Genomic DNA, 22,370 nt, shown 5'->3' with positions numbered 1-22,370 from the left:
AGAATCATTTCTAGCATTATAATTACCACCAGCAAACACTTCCACTGGGCTTTACCCTTTTACAATCCATCGGTTCCAACGGTTGATTGACTGCCGCAACACCAACTTGTGAAATGCTAAAAGCTAGACGAGTGAAATCTCCATGTTCTGGTTTGGGATCATCTACAAACTGTCAGTTACTGATTGAACTACAAAGTTTAGTACAAGCACTCCAGGAAAGGACATGTTAGAGACGGTGGTCTGAATGTTTCATTCACACACTATGGCATGAAACTCTATCCTGACATGTTCTTCAAAATAGCTGCATGGCCAGCTAATATGCAAAGGGGTTAACAAGCTCATTTAAGAATAGAATTTACAGCCGTAGGGCTAACCTTTTGGGCACAACCAAGCCCTGATTTGCTCCCTGCCATTCTCTAACCTGTAATTTTAATAAACGGCGAGGAGACAACAATTTGATAACCGCAATCAGTAATACAAGCTGGATCGACATTTGTGTACACTGTATTCATGTATTGTAAAACTGTGGAGACAATGTGCAATAAAACGATGAAAAATGTGAAGAAATTGTGTAGAGAAAGAAAGGGATTCAAACAAGTTTTCGTACAACACTCATCAGGAATCGTCGTTGTACTAAAGGACACTGAAACAAAAATTGAACTATTCTAGAAAATCTAAGTTAGAGAAATAACACTAAGAGCAACAACAGTGAAATTTACAAGTGTGAATTTTAACAATCAAAGCGAGAAATGAACAAAGGAGAAAGGAAGGAAAGACAACGTGATAACACATAACAGCAGTACATTACACCTAGAACATTAACGGCCAAGCTTGGCCGCACTAAACACGACACGTTACTTGAACAATTTCAACCCAATTATACTATCTTTCTGTACACACAAATTAGGCTTGTACAGACGCTGATAGATAGCTTCCAACACTTTTAACTGTAGTCCATAACCATGACGACCACAGCACAATACAGTGAACGAAGAGTCGGAATACGCACCGCAACAATCAGGACTAGCCAACAGATGATTGTACACTGAAGACTTGCTACCACGAAACCTACGCACAACACTAACACTCTCACCGGCACTCTCACCATCACTCCCATCACTGCTCTCCGACCCACTGCTCTCTCCGCCGTCCGTTCCATCCTCCGCTTCCTCTGTACTCTCTCTGTCTCGTCCATCCCGCCTGACCGGGTCAATTGAACTCAACTCGGCCGTCCCCCTGCTATCACGTCCCTCCTTTCGCCCTTGTCCGCTGAGTGCGTAGCTTCTGTTGTAGTTGGCTGTTGATCGTCTTGGTCTTTCAATTATGGGCTTGGATGGTGGATTAGTTGTGGTTGCTGTAGATTGCGTTGTTGGTGTTGGTGTGGGAGTTACTGATATGCAAGGTGGGTCTTTTTGAGTCGGCATTTGTAGTGGTAATGCAGCTGTCAGTGTTGCTCGCGGTCTGCCACTCGCGGCTCCACCGCCGCAAGAACCGATGGCGGAGGATCAGGAGGAGGCAGTGGGACCGGGACCGCAAGCGGCACCGCCTCAGCCAAAGCCGCCGGGGGCACTGACGAGGGAACCACCGATGGCCGGAGCAAAGGCTGCGACACAAGCCGACCCGATGAGCCACCACGCCCATTCTCCTCCACCACCGCCACCAACGACGGCGGAGCAAGCACAGTCTGAGAGCCAGGATCCGCGGGTTGTGTAGGCAACGGCTGTGTGGTTAATGGTTGTTTTCTAGGTTGTTTTTTGATAGAAGCTATCTATCAGCGTCTGTACAAGCCTAATTTGTGTGTACAGAAAGATAGTATAATTGGGTTGAAATTGTTCAAGTAACGTGTCGTGTTTAGTGCGGCCAAGCTTGGCCGTTAATGTTCCAGGTGTAACGTACTGCTGTTATGTGTTATCACGTTGTCTTTCCTTCCTTTCTCCTTTGTTCATTTCTCGCTTTGATTGTTAAAATCCACACTTGTAAATTTCACTGTTGTTGCTCTTAGTGTTATTTCTCTAACTTAGATTTTCTATAATAGTTCAATTTTTGTTTCAGTGTCCTTTAGTACACTGACGATTCCTGATGAGTGTTGTACGAAAACTTGTTTGAATCCCTTTTTTTCGCTACACAATTTCTTCACATTTTTCATCGTGTTATTGCACATTGTCTCCACAGTTTTACAATACATGAATACAGTGTACACAAATGTCGATCCAGCTTGTAATTTTAATATTATTACTACATAATGTCACAATCTTGCATACCTATCTGATTCTGTTCTTTCTTTATCTCTTCCTGTTAATGCCAAAGCTGAAGCAGCAGCAGCCACAGCCACACCTGCAGTCTCTATGGCAGATACAGTGACGTCCACAGTAGCCACTATGGCAGAAGTCACAGAAGCCGCTAGAGGAACAGTTGCAGACACAATGATGCAAACGGCAATGGCCATGGGCACAGTCGCAACTAGAGAGTCATCCTCATCAGAAACATGCCAAGCGGCCGTAACAGGAAGCACAGGTATGTGAAGAACCATTTCTAGCATTATGATTACCACCAGCAAACACTTCAACTGGGCTTTACCCTTTTACAATCCATCGGTTCCAACGGTTGATTGACAGCCGCAACATGAACTTACAAAATGCTGAAAGCTAGAGGAGTGCAATCTTCATGTTCTGGTTCAGGGCCATCTACAAACTGACAGTTACTGATTGAAATACCAAGATTACAAACACTATAAGGAATGGACATGTTAGAGACGGTGGTCTGAAAGTTTCATATGCACACTGCGGCATGAAACGCTATCCCGACATGTTCTTCAAAATAACTGCATGGTCAGCTTCACTGCAAAGGAAATATCAACTTCATTGAAGAATAGAGTCTACAACCGTTGGGTTTACCTTTTGGGCACAACCAAGCTTTGAAAAGTTCCCTGCCATTTTTTAACCTGTAATTTTAACTTTATAACTACATATGTCACATATTTCATACCTATCAAATTATAATATAGCTATGAATAGGATGAAGGCCGCAGCCATCACGCAACTACGTTACTTGTTTGACATGTATTACTGTGTATTTTATAACAAAAATATTATTGAAAACCCAGAATCGATTTTCTCGATCCTATCATCAGTGGGAAAAACGGAACTAAGGGTACAACCAAAGAAACTGAAGTTAAGTACTGTAAATAGAAAGGTGTTAGAAATAACATTAAGCTACAAGTGCAATAAAACCACTAGAGGAAACGCAAAAAAATAATTATGTTCTTCATTTTCATCTCTTCCTGTTTATGCCAAAGCTGAGGCAGCAGCAGCCAAAGCAACACCTACTGTCTATGTGGCAGATACAATGGCGGCCACAGTAGCCGCTACGGCAGAAGTCACAGAAGCCGCTAGAGGAACAGTTGCAGACACAATGATGCAAACAGCAACAGCCATGGGCACACGCGCAGGTAGCGCGTCATCCACATCAGAAATATGCCAAGCGGTCGTAGCAGGAAGCACAGGTATGTGAAGAATCATTTCTAGCATTATGATTACCACCAGCAAACCATTCACCTGGGATTTACCCTTTTAACTTCCATCTCAATCTTCATCCTCACTTTGTCGAGTTGTAGGCTTTTCCTCTCGACAATATCTTTGCTTTAGCAGTTGATTTAATTTTTTAAATAAGTTCCATCTATTGAATTGACACCCTTAACACCAACTTGTGAAATGCTAAAAGCTAGACGAGTGCAATCTCAATGTTCTGGTTTGGGACCATCTACAAACTGTCAGGTACTGATTGGACTACAAAAATTACAAGCGCTACAAGGAAAGGACATGTTAGAGACCGTGGTCTGAAAATTGCATACGCACACTTTGGCATGAAACGCTATCCTGACATGTTCGTCAAAATATCTGCATGGTCAGCTTTAATGCAAAGGGAATAACATCCTCATTAAAAATAGAGTCCACAACCATTGGGTTGACCTTTTGGCACAACCAAGCCTTGAAATATTCCCTGCCATTCTCCAACCTGTAGTTTTAATGACATTAAAACCTGGTTTAAGCAACCACCCCACGGTGCGAGCAAAAGCGGTCGTTATAGACAGATGGTCTTTAGAACCAGGTCCCACAGTGTCTGTGTAGAACTGACAGTGCATGGAAAAACAGTCGTTAGGAGAAGGTGGTCGCTAAACCCAGAGGTCGCTTACACCAGGTTTTACTATATTACTACATATGTCACAATGTTTCATACCTATCTGATTCTCTTCTTCATTTTATCTCTTGCTGTTAATGCCAAAGCTGAGGCAGCAGCAGTCAAAGCAGCACCTCCCGTCACTGTGGCAGATACATTGTCGCACACAGTAGCCGCTGCAGCAGAAGTCACAGCAGCTGCTACGGCAACAGTCACCAACACAAAGATGCAAACGGCAACAGCCATGGACACAGTCGCAGCTAGAGATTCTTCCACATCGGAAACATGCCAAGCGGCCGTAACAGGAAGCACAGGTATGTGAAGAACACTATCTAGCAATATGATTACCACCAGCAAACATCTTCATTGGGCTTTACCCATTTCCAATCCTTCTCGACCTTCGTCCTCACTTTGTCGAGTTTTCCGCTCTTCCTCTCGACAATCGCTTTACTCCAGCTGTTGACCTTATCTTTAAAGTTAGTTCCATCCTATTAAATTGTCGTCTGCAACACCAACTTGTGAAATGCTGAAAGCTAGAGGAGTGCAATCTCTATGTTCTAGTTTAGGGCTATCTACAAACTGTCACTTAGTGATTGCACTACAAAGATTGGAAGCACTGCACGGAAAAGACATGTTAGAGATGGTGATCTGAAAGTTGCATAGGCACACGATGGCATGCAATGCTATCCTGACATAGCTTCGAAATAACTGCTTGGTCAGCTTCACTGCAAAGGGAATAACAACCTCATTTTATGTATAGAGTCTACAACCATTGGGTTAATCTTTTTTTGCAGAACCAAACCCGAAACTATTCCCTGCCATTCTCTAACCTGTAGAACTGTCGGTGCATGGAAAAACAGTCACTAGGAGCAGTATATCGCTAAACCCAGAGGTCGCTTACACCAGGTTTTACTATATTACTACATTTTTTACAATAGTTCATACCTATCAGATTCTCTTCTTCACTTTATCTCTTCCTGTTAATGCCAAAGCTGAGGCAGCAGCAGCCACAGCAACACCTACGGTCTCTGTGGCAGATAGAGTGTCGTCCACAGTAGCCGCTACGGCAGAAGTCACAGCAGCCGCTACAGGAACAGTTACAGACACAATGATACAAATGGCAACACCCATGGACACAGTCGCAGCTAGAGAGTCATCCACATCAGAAACATGCCAAGCAGCCGTAACAGGAAGCACAGGTATGTGAAGAACCATTTCTAGCTTTATGATTACCACCAGGAAACATTTCTACTGGGCTTCTCCCTTTTACAATCCATCGGTTCCAATGGTTGAGTGACTGCCGCAACACCAACTTGTGAAATGCTGAAAGCTAGAAGAGTGCAATCTCCATGTTCTGGTTTGATGGCATCTATAAACTGTCAGTTACTGATTGAACTTCAAAGATTACAAGCACTACGATGAAAGGACATGTTAGAGACAGTGGTCTGAAAGTTTCATACATACACTATTGCATGAACGCTATCCTGATATAGCTTCAAAATATCTGCATCATCAGCTTCTATGCAAGGGGACAGACAGGGCACCTTCCCTTTCTATGGTATTTCTAACATAGAACCTTCCAAGTGGAAAGGATGTTAGAGTGTGCATCCGAGACGTGCTAGAGCTCATTGACAGTTTCGTGTTGAACATCAGTACCTTTTAGTCAGTGGCGTGCAATGTTGTCGCATGAGCTGATTGTAAAGTAACTGTTGGTGTTAGTGGACATTACAGCAAAACGTGTAGCTCCTTGTTCCTCATCATTTTTTTTAAATCTATAGGTTGAGTTTACGTGAAGTGTGTGGGTTAGCGTGAGGGTTAGAGTGAAGTGTGTGGGTTAGAGTGAAGTGTGTGGGTTAGAGTGAGGGTTAGAGTGAAAGGTTTGGGTTAGAGTGCAGTGTGAGGGTTACCTTGAGGGCTGCGTCCATCAGCCTGTGTGGATTTGCAGGAAGTATTAATTTCGAAGTCTGAAGAAAATGTTGAACAGTCACTACCTGGATGACAGCTACACCATAGCTTAGTGGTAGAGCTTCGCTGACCATAAGCAAGGTTCCCTGGTTCAAGTCCTGGTGGCGACAGTCAACTTTTCTTTAGAATTTCCCTGTTTGCATCTTTCGCTCAAACTAATCAAAACTAAATTTTTCGGTATTTCTTCTTCATTATGTCCCAGGACGGGCGGAAGCAGTGTTTGATTCGTCCGACCATAGCACAGCGGCTCATGCTTTACGCATGACATGGCGAGTACGCATCGCTCCCTCAGCAGGCAACAGGCGCTGGCGGCCAAAGATTGGGTCCAGATATGGCCGGACCAACCAGATCGGTTCCGCAACCCCTGTTTCTCTTCTTGTTTTAACTGGAGCAGAGGCAGAAGCTGTCACAGCAGCACTTACAGTCCCTGTGGCAGATACTGTGACACATGCAGCAGCCGCTACGACCACAATTGCAGACAACGCGGGGCACACAGCAGCCGCTATGGCAGAAGTCACAGCAGCCGCTACAGCAACAGTCGCAGACACAATGATGCAAATGGCAACAGCCATGGACACAGTCGCAGCTAGAGAGTCATCCACATCAGAAACATGCCAAGTGGCCGTAACAGGAATCACAGGTATGTGAAGAATCATTTTTAGGATGTGATTACTACAGCCACCCAAACCATTGACCTGGAATTTACCCTTTTAACGTCCATCTCGACCTTTTTTGCTTTTACCTCCACTTCCATTTTCCTCCAGCTGTTGATCTTATCTTTCATATCGCCTGAACTATCCACCGCTCCACAATGCACTCTTAACCCACATGCAGACCCCCAAAGTTAGGAAGTTTTTTCCGTATCCTTGGGGCAGCTGTTTCCCACATGGAGAGCTCCTCGGTGGAGGTAGAAAACGAATGGATAGCATATATATAAATAGTGAAAGAATGAGCATATTAGTATGGAGACGTGGAGAGGGGGATAGTTCAAATTATTTTCATATAGCCGCGTTTTTTCTTTCATTCGCACACTATGGCAAGAAACGTTATCCTGACATGTTCTGCAAAATAACTACATGGCCAGCTAATATGCAAAGGGGTTAACAACCTCATTTAACCCTTTGTGTACGGACTGTAAAACTTTCGATCGCCTGGAATCGAAACTTTTCAAGATTTCAATCGATCGTAACTCAGTCGTTTCTGGGTTATTTTCAAAAACTACGATATGTAGGTCGAAGAGAAAACTCCAAACTGTCCATTGAAGCAATCACTGAAGCGCTCCGATGTGCGGGTCTGGGAATGTGTGTGTGTGTGTGTGTGTGTGTGTGCATGTGCGTGTGTGTGTGCGTGCGCACGTGAGTGTGTGCGTGTGAGTGTGTGCGTCTGTGTGCGTGAGCGTGTGTGTGTGTGTGTGTCCATTGTTCTTATCACCTGACGATGGCCAAGTGCCGAAACGTTGTAAAATAACGGAACTTGTTCGGATGTGCAGCGCTATGGAAATGGGTGTGTCCACTCAAATTCCTTTCCATGTATTATCGGTGTTGTGCAATTCCATTTTTATTTGTTTCTTGACATGTAGTTGTGTGTAGTTGTGTGTTCATGTTTTATCTGTGCCTTCTGTATTTTGCTGCTTTCGCAACAGACAATCCGTTTCATCTGGTTAGGTTTGTGTGTGACATTCAACCATGGTTGAACGAAGTTGACGCAGATCGACTGCGACAGATGGTGATCAAGAAACATCTCATAACTGACAGCGCATCAATAGAGAGACTAAAGAGAATTCGGTCCCGGGATGGACAATCTGCTCATAATAAGGAGCTCATCCAGTTGCTCAGAGCTGGTGGCCTAAAGACTTATCGTGATCTCGGTGTTGTCATTGAGGAACTTGGGTATGTGGACAGGAGCAAGGACATGCTCTCCATTTTGTCCCACACAGGTATGTTGTTGCTATACTTTTACTGCAATGTGTTCAACTTTGGTGGTGTTTAATGGACAGCTGAGAGTTTTCCCTTCGACGTACATATTTTAGTTTTTGGTAATACCCCAGTAATGACTGAGTTCCGATCGATTGAAATTTTGAAAAGTTTCAATTCCAGGGGATCGAAAGTTGTACAGTCCGTACACAAAGGGTTAAGAAGAGAGTTTACAGAAACAGGGCTAACCTTTTGGGCACAACCAAGCCCTGAATTGCTTCCTGCCATTTTCTAGCCTGTAATTTTAACATCATAAGGCGAGACCAAAATAAAATCCAGATTCCCGGGCAGGACCCATGTGAAATTGGTGCGGGCGGGCGAATTTTATTTTTTATTTTTTTCCCATGTATGTACATGACTATATGTGTGCATGCCATGTTGAACTTTTTTACGGCATTTCCGGTGATTTTCATTCAATATCTTTTACAGACAACAGGTACGCGGTTTACCCGTTCAATTTTTCTATATTTTGGCCAACGATGGCCCTGATCTGTACATCAGGGAGTCGACCTAGTCGTACAAGCTCGGGTTTGTGTGACTCCATGTCACAGATCTACTCACACGATCAGTACTGTACATGCATGAACTTTTTTTTTTTAATTAAAAAAATCGGCTTCGGCTTGATTTTGGTGTGGGAGGGCCCGGGAATCTCTATTTTTTTGGTCTCACCTAACTACATTTGTCACAATCTTTCATACCTATCTGATTCTGTTCTTCACTTTATCTCTTCCTGTTTATGCCAAAGCTGATGCAGCAGCAGCCACAGCAACACCTGCAGTCTCTATGGCAGATACAGTGACGTCCACAGTAGCCGCTGTGGCAGATACTGTGACCCATACAGCAGCCGCTACGACCACACTCACAGACAACGTGGCGCACACAGTACCCGCAATGGCAGGAGTCACAGCAGCCGCTACAGGAACAGTCGCAGACACAATGATGCAAATGGCAACAGCCATGGGCACAGTCGCAGCTAGAGAGTCATCCACCTCAGAAACATGCCAAGCGGCCGTAACAGGAAGCACAGGTATGTGAAGAACCATTTCTAGCATTTGACTACCACACCCAAATCCTTCGCCTTGGCTTTACCCTTTCAACCTCAATCTCGACCTTCATCCCCACTTTGTCGAGTTTTCCGTTTTATCTCTCAACAATAGCTTTGCTTCAGCAGTTGATTTGATTTAACCTTTAATGAGTTCCATAGTTTTAATTGTCACCTGCAACACCAACTTTTGAAATGCTGAAAGCTGGAGGAGTACAATCTCCATGTTCTGGTTCAGGGCCATCTACAAATTTCAGTTACTGATTGGACTACTTGTACAAAGATTACAAACACTACAAGGAAAGGACATGTTAGAGACGGTGGTCTGAAAATTTCATACGCACACTGCGGCATGAAACGCTATCCTGACATGTTCTTCAAAATAACTGCATGGTCAGCTTATACGCAAAGGGATTACAAGCCTCATTTAAGAATAGAGTTTACAGCCACAGGGCTAACCTTTTGGGCACAACCAAGCCCTGAATTGTTCCCTGCAATTCTCTAACCTGTAATTTTAATATTATAACTACATATGTCACAATCTTTCATACCTATCTGATTCTGTTCTTCACTTTATCCCTTCCTCTTAATACCAAAGCTGAGGCAGCAGCAGCAACACCTACGGTCTCGGTGGCAGATACAGCGTCGCCCACAGTAGCCGCTACGGCAGAAGTCACAGCAGCCGCTACAGCAACAGTCGCAGACACAGTGACACAAACGGCAACAGCCATGGGCACAGTCGCAACTAGAGAGTCATCCACATCAGAAACATGCCAAGTGGCCGTAACAGGAAGCACAGGTATGTGAAGAATCATTTCTAGCATTATGATTACCACAAGCAAACAATTCAGCTCGGCTGTACCCTTTTACAATCCATCGGTTCCAACGGTGGATTGTCTGCCGCAACACCAACTTTTGAAATTCTGAAAGCTAGAAGAGTGCAATCTCCATGTCCTGGTTTGGGGCCATCTACAAACTGTCAGTTACTGATTGAACTACAAAGATTACAAACTTTACAATAAAATGACATGTTACAGACAGTGGTCTGAAACTTGCATACACACGCTGTGGCATGAACGCGATCCTGACATAGCTTCACAATAACTACTTCATCAGCTTCTACGCAAGGGGACACATAGGGCACCTTCCCTTTCTATGTTATTTCTAACTTAGAACCTTCCAAGCTGGAAGGATGTTAGAGTGTGCATCCGAGACGTGCTAGAGCTCATTGACAGTTTCGTGTTGAACATCAGTACCTTTTATTCCGTGGCGGGCAATGTTATCGCATGAGCTGATTCTAAAGTAACTGGTGGTGTTAGTGGACAATACCGCATAACTTGTAGTTCCTTGCTCCTCATCATTTTTTTAAAATGTATAGGTTGAGTTTACGTGAAGTGTGTGGGTTAGCGTGAGGGTTAGAGTGAAGGGTTTGGGTTAGAGTGCAGTGTGAGGGGTACCTTGAGGGCTGCGTCCATCAGCCTGTGTGGATTTGCAGGAAATATTAGCTTCGAAGTCTTAAGAAAATGTTGAACAGTCACTACCTGGATGACAGCTACACCATAGCTTAGTGGTAGAGCTTCGCTGACCATAAGCAAGGTCCCTGGTTCAAGTCCTGGTGGCGACAGTCAACTTTTCTTTAGAATTTCCCTGTTTGCATCTTTCGCTCAAACTAATCAAAACTAAATATTTCGTTATTTTTTCTTCATTTTGTCTCAGGACGGGCAGAAGCAGTGTTTGATTCGTCCGACCATACCACAGCGGCTCATGCTTTACGCATGACATGGCGGGTACGCATCGCTCCCTCAGCAGGCAACAGGCGCTGGCGGCCAAAGATTGGGTCCAGATATGGCCGGACCAACCAGATCGGTTTTGCAACCCCTGTTTCTCTTCTTGTTTTAACTGGAGCAGAGGCAGAAGCTGTCACAGCAGCACTTACAGTCCCTGTGGCAGATACTGTGTCACACGCAGCAGCCGCTACGACCACACGCGCAGACAACGTGGCGCCCACTGTAGCCGCTACGGCAGAGGTCACAGCAGCCGCTACAGCAACAGTCGCAGACACAATGATGCAAACAGCAGCAGCCATGGGCACAGTCGCAACTAGAGAGTCATCCACATCAGAAACATGCCAAGCGACCGTAACAGGAAGCACAGGTATGTGAAGAATCATTTCTAGCATGTGATTACTGCAGTCACCCAAACCATTGACCTGGGATTTACCCTTTTAACGTCCATCTCGACCTTTTTTGCTTTTACCTCCACTTCCATTTTCCTCCAGCTGTTGATCTTATCTTTTATATCGCTTGAATTATCCACCGCTCCACAATGCACTCTTCGCCGACATCCAGACCACCAAAGTGAGGAAGTTTGTTCTTGGATAGATGTTCCGTATCCTTGGGGGCAGCTGTTTCCCACGTTGAGAGCTCCTCATTGGAGGTAGATATCGAATGAATAGCATATAAAGGAATGAGCATATCAATAGGGAGACGTGGAGAGGTGGATAGTTATAATTATATTCAAATGGCCGAGTTTCTTCTCCATTTATTAATTGACATCTACAACAGCAACTTGTGATATGCTGTAAGCTTGAGGAGTGCAAACTCCATGTTCTGGTTTAGGGCCATTTACAAACTGAGATAGTTTCGAAAATAACTGCATGGTCACCTTCTATGCACGTACATCGTCATGACACTCTCCAGATGGTCCCTGGGCTACTCCAATCACTGAAAGGAAAAAAAAGGAGATAATCATTGGAATCATTTCGGGTAAGGCCCATCTTCCTGAGTGTTGTGAAGATGTATGGATATAGCGGATGGCTACAGTGGAGTCTTCACATTCTGAGAAATGTGTTTCAAAACGGTAGCTTATATGGAAAGGAAATAACAATCTGACTACATTATCCTGATGATGTACCAGACCTGAAAATTTGGTGTAATGAAAATATTAATTTTAATTTTAATCGCAGTTTTTGGAGTTTGGAGTTGAGAAGTGAAGTTTCCTAAAAGGAATAACAACCTCATTCAAGAATGGAGCCTACAACCCCGGGGCTACCCTGCTGGGCCCAACCAAGCCTTGAATTGTTACCTGCCATGCACTTTTATAACTGTATATGTAATTATAGCATTTTTTATCTAAAAATGTTTTAAATCTTTTTTCGATACCTATCAGAATCTTCTTCTTGTTTATTTTTTCTCAGGACCCGCGGAGGCAGCTGTCGATTTGCCCGGCCATACCACAGCCTTCCATGCTTTGTGCGTGGTATGGAGAGGACGCCTGACCACCTCAGCAGCCAACACTCGTTGGTGGTCAAAGAGTTGGTCTGGTGATGCCCTGGCTAACCGCATCGGTTCCGCCGCACCTGTAACTCTTCTGTTTTTAACCAATGCTGAAACAGTAGCAGCAGTCACAGCAGCACATGCAGGCTACGAGGTAGATGCAGTTGCACCCACAGCAGCCTCTACAGCAACAGTCGCAGACACAATGATGCAAGCGGCAACAGCTATGGACACAGCCGCAGCTAGAGAGTCATCCACATCAAAAACATGCCAAGCGGCCGTAACAGGAATCATAGGTATGTGAAGAATCATTTCTAGCATGTGATTACTGCAGTCACCCAAACTCTTCACCTATGCCTACTCTTTTCCTTTGCTTTTCCCATCCGCATCCACTTTTCACCAATCATTGACCTTATCTTTTAACACGATGTGTACACCGGTTGGTGTGACGCAACATGCAGCACATCCTTCCAACAACTGTACCCAACCGCTCAAAGGAGAACTTTAAAATCAGACATGCAAGAAATCAACATATCTATGTAATAAGCGATGAGGCGACAATAGTTTTAGGACTGCGATAAGCAGAACGAGCTGAACTGCCCTTTCACAAAGGCTTTATTGTGTTCAAAAACGAGTGGATACGAAGGTGGTGAAGAACTGAGAAGTAGTATGGAAGAAATGATGAAAAAGGAATCACTTCGAAAATCGAACCAGTTTTCAGACCACACTCCTTTGTAGGTACTTTTGACCTGGGTGAAGGTAGGTTGAGTTGGGTGACTCCGCTCTCTCGCGAAAGGAGAATGTCTTCTTCATTCAGGACTGGTCTAAAGAATATATCAATAGGAAGTTTCAACGTTAGAGGTATTTCTAGTCAGGTGAAGCGGGAGCAGCTTGCTCAGGATATCGCGAGGTACCGAGTCGATGTTTGTTGTCTTCAAGAAACGAAAATAGTAAATTCTTTTGATGAAACGCTGGGCAACGGAACGAGAATCATCTGCCTGCCGTCAGAGTGCAGGCATTACGGTATGGGCTTTGCCGTTAGAGGCGCCCTCAAGGACTGTATGAGCCGGTATTGGCGTATTTCTGACAGAGCGGCCGGTATTCAATTCAAATTTCCCAACAGCAAAAAATCATCGTTGACGGTCATCAACGCCTACGGTCCAACAACAGAACGGCTGCGGGCAAGCCCGGATGAACAAAGTGAGTTCTTTGACAGTTTGGCGAACGCCGTGACTGACTACGCTTCCAGTGGATTATTGTTCGTAGCTGGTGACTTCAACTCGAAGCTAGGGATACGCAAAAGTGGCGAGTCCTTTCTTGGACGCCATGGCCGCGGTCAACGAAACTTGAGTGGTGGAGTTTTTGCTAGTTTCCTTGAAGCTCACAACCTGTTCGCTGGAAACACAGCATTTCAGCACAGCGCTAGACATAAAACAACGTGGCAAGGCCCTTGCCGTGACAATTCCGGTGTTCCTGTTTACAATATGATAGATTACATCTGTTGCCGTCAGAACCAGAGTCCCCTTCTAACAGACGCAAGGTCGTATGCGGGAACATATGTATTCTCCGACCATCGCCTAGTTGTGGCGAGACTGGACATGTCGAGATTCTATGGTGTTCTGGGTATGCACCAACGCAAGACCACTGCCGGCAACATCCGCCCTGACACTGGAAAGCTTGCTTCAGATGTCGCAATTCGGGAATCCTACAAGAGAACTGTGGAGACCCAGGTCCAGTGCAGCGTGTCATCAGAAGCCAACAGCACCCAAGCAGTCTGGGAATCCTTATCTGAAGTCCTCAGCAAATCGGCACTGGATTCGGCCGGCACTCAGCAGAGACAACATCACCGCCATGACTTCTCCCCTGAAATTGAGTTGCTGTCACGCAAGCAGAAAGATCTTCGCCTGGCGATTGGAGAGTGCAGGGATGACCAGAAAAGACAGTCACTAAAAAATCAAAGAAATCGCACAATGCATGAAATTCGTGATATCGCATCTGACAATGCCAAGAGAGCCTTGGATCGTCAAGCAGAGGAAGTGGAGCAACTGCATGATAGTGGGGCAAAGATGTTCCGTGCTGTCCAGCTACTGAAGCGAAAACCGTACAGCCAGCCTATTATTCATGATGAGAAGCAGCGGGTCGTTATCAACCCTGCAGACCAGCAGGCGTTCATCATCAAACATTATGAAAGCCAATTCCATGATAAATCCCTCCCTGACATTCCACAATTCCTAGGTGATCCCAGCCCTCTCCCCAATCGAATCACATCGGCCGAAGTTAGGAGGGCCTTCCAAAGCCTGAATAACGGGAGAGCGGCAGGCCCTGACCATCTCTCCGGAGAGTTACTCAAGTACAGTCCTCCCATTGTCGCTGAGATGACTTCCGACATATTGAACCGATCTATTGAGACACATGACCCACTCGAAGTTGGCAGAGGAACCCTAATACTGCTGCAGAAGCCCGGTAAACCACTAGGGCCGCTTACTAGTACGCGCCCTATCGTACTGCTCTCGGCGTTGAGAAAGACGCTGTCCCTGATTGTGCTGAAGAGGATACAGCCAGCGGTTGATCAGTACCTGGCTACATCCCAAAGTGCTTTTCGTCGTGGCCGCAGCACAAGTGATGTGGTGTGGTGCCATAGATGGCTATGTAGTATGACACAGCGATTCAATACGTCCATCCACATATTGGGAATTGACATGAGTAAAGCATTCGACACTGTCCGCCGCGATGTCCTGATGAGGATCCTTGAATCCTTCCTCCAAGAAAGTGAGCTCCGAATGATCCGTATACTGTTGACTGAAACCTGGCTTGAACCTCGTGTGAAAGGTGCATCGAAAAGCTCCTTCAAGACAAATATCGGAGTCCCTCAAGGGGACAGTCTCTCTCCAGTGCTTTTCACCATTTACCTGGAGGCTGCTCTCCGGGACCTACGACAGGAGCTGCCATCTCGCCCTGCTGTGGACAATGACCTGCCGTTGGATATCGCATACGCGGACGATGTTGATTTTGTGAGCCGGGATGAGACGTTTCTCAGTGAAGTTGAACAACAAGCTCCAGCAGTTCTTGCGAGATGGAACCTGAACGTTAATCCCTCCAAGACAGAGCATACCACCGTCGCCCGATTTCCCGATAGGAACCAAGAAACGTGGCGTACTGTCCGCAAACTAGGCTCCCTCCTGGGTGACGCCGAAGATGCTGCTCGGAGGCGTCAACTGGCCGCCGCCGCCTTCAACTCACTCCTCAAGATCTGGACCCGGAGGCGCCAGATCAGTGAAGGTCTTCGGCTGAGGCTCTACAGCGCCTACGTCATCCCAGTCCTTACCTACAACTGCGGCACTTGGGGCCTACCGATGTCGGAGCTCGCGCGAATGGATTCGTTCCACAGGACCCAGCTAAGAAGCATCATCGACATGCGGTACCCTAAGCGAATTAGCAATGACACTCTGTATAAGCGCTGCAGAGCTGTCCCCATCAGCGAGATGATCACAAGGCAGCGCTACAGTCTCGCTGGCCATATCTTTCGTTTGGCCCCAACTGCTCCTCCACAGTTGGCAGTGGATATGTATCTTCGCCTGGCCAACGACGAGGGCACTGAACGCTTCAGGGGTCGACCTCGGACGACTTTGGTAACGGTCTTGCAGACGGAACTGTTATCATGGCATGGACTTACCCTCCACCAGCCGCTAGATGTTGACGCAGTCCGCACAATGGCAGCGGACCGACAGGCATGGCGTGGAGCCCGCCCCACCTAACAGGACTGACCAGACATGTTGTATGCATATTCTATTTTATTTTATACTTTGGATGAAGTTTTCCATTAGTTATATTGGTGTTGTTGCTAACGGCTTTTGTTGACGTCACTTCTGTCATTTTATTGTATCGTATTACTCTTCAGACATCAATCCTGAATGGCATAAGCGAAAGTGGCACCCCCGCCACCTACGCGGACATGCTTTTAATAATAATAATAATACTCCTTTGTAGGTACAGTCGAATTCGCTAATAACGACTGCGGATATAACGACAATTCGCGAATAACGACATAATTTTCATGCCCGGAGCAAAGTCCCAACCAACTGTGACACATATATGCGACTTCGGGTATAACGACACTTCGCGAATAAGGACACTTTTCTGATGCCCCGCCGAATGTCGTTATACGCAAAGTTGACTGTATATATTACTTGGTCCGACTTATTAAAATGTGCGCTTCACTTCGAAACTCAAGCATATGTACAAAGGAGCACCTGTACTAAAAAATCAACCAAGAGACGGTGGATAGATAACTACTGTGTCGTTTCTTGGCCTGGCCTTCTAGTTTTCATCGCTGCTGGTGTCTCAGGGCGCATCTGCAAGTGCGTCAACCTGCAAAACGTCGACATTTTTTTCATCTCCTCCAAGCTACACTGCGCTTCTTTGATTTTTCATTCCATAGCACGATTTAGACGATCAACTTCGCCTCCTCCTCGTGCAGTACGACTACCAGAATGGTGGCTGTAGGTGTTTTCGCCTGAAGCTCCCACGACACCTTCAAATGAGGCGAACAAGTAAACCACCATGCTTAAAAAAATCACTTCTGACCACCGTGTACCGCGCGCGTAGGTCTACTGATCATGAGTCTGATCTGTGTCGACATGTCATGCAGTCAGACCATGCGTGCTCTTCCCTGCCTGTTTCACGAATCCACCGGCCCCGGAGACTGGCGATCTTGTGACACATCGCGATCGCGGCTCCGAGGACTCCGCACCGTATCCGCCGGATAATTCACTCTTTCTGCGCTTCAGTTTTCCAGCCAGGTTGTCGCCTGAAAGTCGACCTCAAGGCCCTTTATTTATTTCGATCAACTTCTCGACGATCACTTCTGTGATCTTCATTCGTCGGCCGCCACATCGTGAACGACTGGAAGAGAGATCAGCAAACTGGACAGAGCGATGCAGGTGCTTTCTGTACGAGTTTCTGGATGACGCGTTTGCTGAAATTCTGCCAAGGAAACAGCGATTCCAGCAAATTCAATCCGCCAGGAGGCACTAGAGAACGATCGCCCAGGAGGTTCTGGTACTCCGTGACAATCCCCCATCGCAGCGGGGTGTTGATTTCAGCACCAGGCCTTCTCTGTGTTGCGCGAGAAGCAACAGGAGTTCTCTGACGACAAAATTTGGACGCAAAATTCTCGAGTCGACTAGGATCCCGAACCGCTGCCTCCGTTGGAGTTGGAGCCATTTCTTCTTCAACATCACAAATTGACAACTGAAGGATAGTGTTAGGTAGCTGTAAAGTTTATTCCGTCCTGAGATTATTTGAATTTGTTTGGTTGACGTTCGAAGCGAAACGCACATTTTAATAAGTCGGACCAGGTACATACATGTACCTACACAGGAACATCGGTGGTTAAGTAGGGATGTCTCACACTTCTTAATTCTCAACTTCAACTCTTTGCTTTCTCCTTTAGCCCTGCTTACATGCTTTATATGCGCGCACATATGCTCTCATGTAATTGGGCTTGCTTCCTGTTTGATTCTTTGAATTAAAAAATTAAGTAAACGACAACAAGAACAACGACGACGGCGGCGACGACGACGACGACAACAAGTACATACACACCAGGAACAGGTCTGGTTGAGTACCTACACAAATGAATGTAGGGCTGGTTGAGTATGTACACACATGGATGTAGGACTGGTTGAGTACCTACACAAATGGATGTAGGACTGGTTGAGTACCTACACAAATGGATGTAGGTCTGGTTGAGTACCTACACAAATGGATGTAGGTCTGGTAGAGTACCTACACAAATGGATGTAGGTCTGGTTGAGTACCTGCACAAATGGATGTAGGTCTGGTTGAGTACCTACAAAAATGGATGTAGGACTGCCCGACCTTTGGAGAAACTTGGGGATCATAACATTTTGCAAATCGATGAATTGTTGTTGTTCCTCTTTTTAATGTTTGTTTTCGACTATAGACAATCCGTTTGACACTGGAACTTTCACTAGTCGCATACTTCCAAAGTTATGCGAAATACCCTGTGCAATGTTTCGCAGGAGTGTTCAGAAGCAGGGTCTACTACACAATATGGCAGAAATCAATGAATTGATGCGCACAGAAAAGTACGAGCCAGTAGAAAACCATAATGTCAAGATCATCGGATACATCCATCCTGGAGGAGTGGATTCCTACAAAAAGCTCTGTGCAGCCATCAAAGGCCTGAAGTATGAAGTTTTGTACAGAGAGATGATCATACTGCTTCCTGCTGACCGTCAGCCTAGAGATGGTAAGTGTGAAATTGTGTGCAGCTGTTTTGTGCGTGCCTCTGTGTGTGTGTGTGTGTGTGAGAGAGAGAGAGAGAGAGAGAGAGAGAGAGAGAGAGAGAGAGAGCATGTGTGTGTATGCATGTGTGTGTATGCTTGTGTGTGGTAGGGTGTCCGTCTGTGTGTCCAGGCCTTTTCACTTCTCCAACTGTCACAGTATGGACTGGCATGGCCACCTTCCCATGATAGAGGATAAACAAACCCCCTCCAGCACAGACTGGCATGGCCACCTTGCCATGATGGAGGATAACCAAACCCCCTCCAGTCAGCTATTGTGCTGGTCAGTTCTATCTACACTTCCTGCATGTGCTCTCCTGAAACTTTGACATGAAGGGATCAGAGCGGACATTCATCATCTGAATACCATAGTAACATTAGTCTAAAGCTTGATTCATACTTCATTTCAGGTACGGGAAACGCGTCACGTCGCGAAAAAGTTGATCTGGACTCAACTATTTCGCGTACGGTAAAGCCAGCGCGCGACGGTCGCGCGATAACTTTCCCATATGCGAAATGAAGTATGAATCGGCCATAACATTGTCCAACAGTGAGGAGAGTGGTGCCACACATTTTCCGCTGCGCAACCACCACATTCACAGTCAAACATATTCACAGTCCACCACAGTCAGAGTCCGCCATCCTCACACTCACATCCATAGTCCAGCACACTCCACCATAGTCCACCATAGTCCACCATAGTCCACCACAGTCCACCATAGTCCACCACAGTCCACCATAGCTCACCATAGCTCACCATAGCTCACCATAGTCCACCATAGCTCACCACAGTCCGCCCCGCCCACCATAGCCCGGCATAGTCCACGACAGTCCGCCCCGCCCACCATAGCCCGGCATAGTCCTCCACAGTCCACCACACTCACCACAGTCCGCCACAGTCCACCACCATCCACCATAGCCCACCGCAGTCCGGCACAGTTGGCCTCCCTCCCTCTCAGTGCCCAAATATGCATGCTCATTTCTATTTTTTGTGATGCTTGCATTTAAATACTATTTTAAAACATTCATTTTTACTCAGACATTCTTTTGCCATTTCTCGGCTGCGTGTGTGCTTGCGCACGTGTGTACTGGTGTGCATTTGTGGGTGTACGTATGTGGGCGTATGTGTGTGCGGGTGTACGCGGTTATGTGCATGAGTTTGTGTGTGATAATTGGTACCCTCGTCTGTGTGTGCATATCTGCTGTACTATTGTGCAGATTGACCCACACTGGCTGCTCACAGTGCTACGAGTTTATGATGTGGATGATCATCATCGTCAGTGACAGCAGCATCACCAGTATCAGCCACAGCAGCATCACCAGTATCAGCCACAGCAGCAGCAGCAACAGCAACAACAACAGCAGCAGCAGAAGTAGCAGCAGCAACAGCAGCAACAGCAGCAACAGCAGTAGCAGCAGAAGCAGCAGCAACAGCAGCAACAGCAGTAGCAGCAGCACAAGCATACTCATGACCTAATTATCAGGTACACTACTTTGTGTGATTCCTGCTCTGGCGCAACTATGTACACACACTGTACAACTATGTACACACACTGTGCAACTATCTGCTGAGCTAGTGGTTGCGGAAGCAGGTGTTCTTGCCATTTAATAGCTCTATTGCTACCCGTTGTTATTTTTTCTTCCTGCCATTTATTTCCTTTCCTCCTATGCTCCTTACATATTCGCCTTTATGTTATTGGGCCACTACAGGTTTGATTGTACAACTATGTACTGTACACACACTGAACAAGGCAGAGGAGATTTGTTTTTTCGGTTTGGTTTTCGATACGAGAAACAATATTCGCTCATTTGTTCAGCTGCATAATATTTCTGCATAATATTTCTGCAAGATATTTCTGCATTGTTTTATTTTGTCTGGTCTCAGTAGTTGTTGCAGTTATGCTAGGGTTTACCAGGTGTTAGCGGCCGTCGTGAACGGACACGATTTACTTTTTTCACTTTTTATCATCCTAGTCAACCTGGGACAACTTCAGTAGACCATATTTGTAAGTGGATTGATCAAGATCTGCCTTCACTGTTCCGTACATTCCAAATTCTCTCGGCTGGAGATCTGTTTTTTTCTGTCTCTTTGGCGTTCAAACTGCATTTAGGGCTACGTAATGGTGTTTAAATTGGCGTGTGAGCAACACTGGCTCACACTCAAAACTATTTTTACTTCACCATAAGCACAGGCAAAATCTGCCTTCCCACTGTGTTGATGACGGTAGCACAACACAGAAGTGTCACTGCTGCCTTTTGTGGAGCACTTTTCAGAGTGTGTTTCTTTGTGTTATTTCTTGCTGTTCCCTGCTTCCTCTTCTGTCCTTTTTGCTAGCCACTGCCATAAGCCATCATCTGATTATCTTTTTTTCCTTCTCTGCGACATTAGATTTGTAGACCGTTAATTTTATGTTTCAAACTCCATGTTGTTGTCTCTCCTCTCCGGGAGTCCCCCCCCCCCCCCACACACACACTCACACCCATCATTCCCATCCCGTACCCAACCCCACGCATACACACCACACCACACCTCTACATTATCGTGCTACTGTTTTCATTGAGTAGTCTTGGTCATGCTAATTACAATAGAAATCCCCTCCTCCTCTCCCACATGTCTATTTCACCTCTCTTTACAAGTCATGCTCCCTCTAGTATTAAACTATTATTCTCGGGAGAGAGTAGTGTTTGGTTATCATATTTTTCGATCTTTTTTATTTTCCCTCTAATGAAAATGACTGTGAGTGACGATAGGGTAATTTTAAATGTTTTGCGAGAGTTGGCAGTCTCGGAGGGCCGGCTGTCAGTGATTTGGAGATGATGTTGGACAGGACACTACCCATGTATTCTCCTGGCATGTTTTTTTTGTTTTGTCACAGGTGTTATATTGTTTTGGTTTTTACATTGATTTTGTATGTCGAAACAAGGGGATTACGGATTTTTGACTCTTTCCTCTACCAAATGCCACTGTTTACACATGTATTTGTTTTCATTTTTTGGTGTTGTGTTCTAGTCATTCATCATGCCACCGTGAATTGTATTCTGTTTGCCCGTAAAAGAGGCCTGTGTTTTATTGCTTTTTGCTTGGCTTGCCTTCACTTCAATCACCATGATCCACTGATGATTGTGACAAGAAAATCGATTCTGGGAGAGGGTTTAAAAACATTCAAAAACAAATTCTTGCTATTCATGAAGTGAGCTTGCATGCTTCTTGGCCCAAGGGTATCCTGGATTTGAGTGCGAGTTTACGATGAATTGCCTTCGAGTCCCATTTCAGGTTTTCACCTCTCGATCTGTTTCCTTTGTTCCAGCTGTTCAGGCTTGCTGCTTGCAGGATCCATGCACCTGCGAGGTACACTAGCTGCATGTTTCATGATTTCTAGTGTTGGCCAAATTTGAAGGACAATAACCGGGATAGCAGGTGGTTTCAGGTTAAGCGAAAGTGTGAACTAATAATTATTAACTGGTATGAGGGAAAGAGACATTATTACTTCTTTTTGAGTTTGGCACTAGCCACAGACAGGAATTTTCTACACACGAAGCTTCGAACTTGAAGGTCTAATTTCACTCCTTAGGCTTAGCACCCCCCCCCCCCCCCCCCCCCCACCCCGAACATCCTCTCATGCACTGTGGC

The 22,370-nt window shown here is 45.7% G+C and overlaps 1 protein-coding gene across 1 annotated transcript; it reads left to right on the top strand.

Moving 5' to 3' along the window:
* The first annotated feature begins 2,308 nt into the window (after positions 1–2,308).
* Positions 2,309–21,809, top strand: LOC135825948 (mucin-19-like). The gene is made up of 12 exons (XM_065338591.1): positions 2,309–2,514; positions 3,296–3,502; positions 4,284–4,490; positions 5,169–5,375; positions 6,344–6,781; positions 7,784–8,077; positions 8,860–9,141; positions 9,755–9,955; positions 10,873–11,310; positions 12,353–12,727; positions 18,397–18,705; positions 19,958–21,809. Exons 1-12 carry the CDS (start codon positions 2,346–2,348, stop codon positions 19,960–19,962), a joined length of 3,132 nt encoding a protein of 1,043 aa, XP_065194663.1. The 5' UTR covers positions 2,309–2,345; the 3' UTR covers positions 19,963–21,809.
* The last annotated feature ends 561 nt before the right edge of the window (positions 21,810–22,370 follow it).

The sequence above is a fragment of the Sycon ciliatum genome, chromosome 10 (assembly GCF_964019385.1).
Source record: "Sycon ciliatum chromosome 10, ocSycCili1.1, whole genome shotgun sequence".
NCBI lineage: Eukaryota > Metazoa > Porifera > Calcarea > Leucosolenida > Sycettidae > Sycon > Sycon ciliatum.
This window is presented reverse-complemented; position numbering and strand designations above follow the sequence as displayed.

Excerpts from the sequence above, each read along its gene's own strand:
- LOC135825948 (XM_065338591.1), top strand. The coding sequence starts at position 2,346 with ATGGCAGATACAGTGACGTCCACAGTAGCCACTATGGCAGAAGTCACA. Across the intron at positions 2,515-3,295 it reads GGCCGTAACAGGAAGCACAG|CTGAGGCAGCAGCAGCCAAA; the intron begins GTATGTGAAGAA and ends TTTATGCCAAAG. Across the intron at positions 3,503-4,283 it reads GGTCGTAGCAGGAAGCACAG|CTGAGGCAGCAGCAGTCAAA; the intron begins GTATGTGAAGAA and ends TTAATGCCAAAG.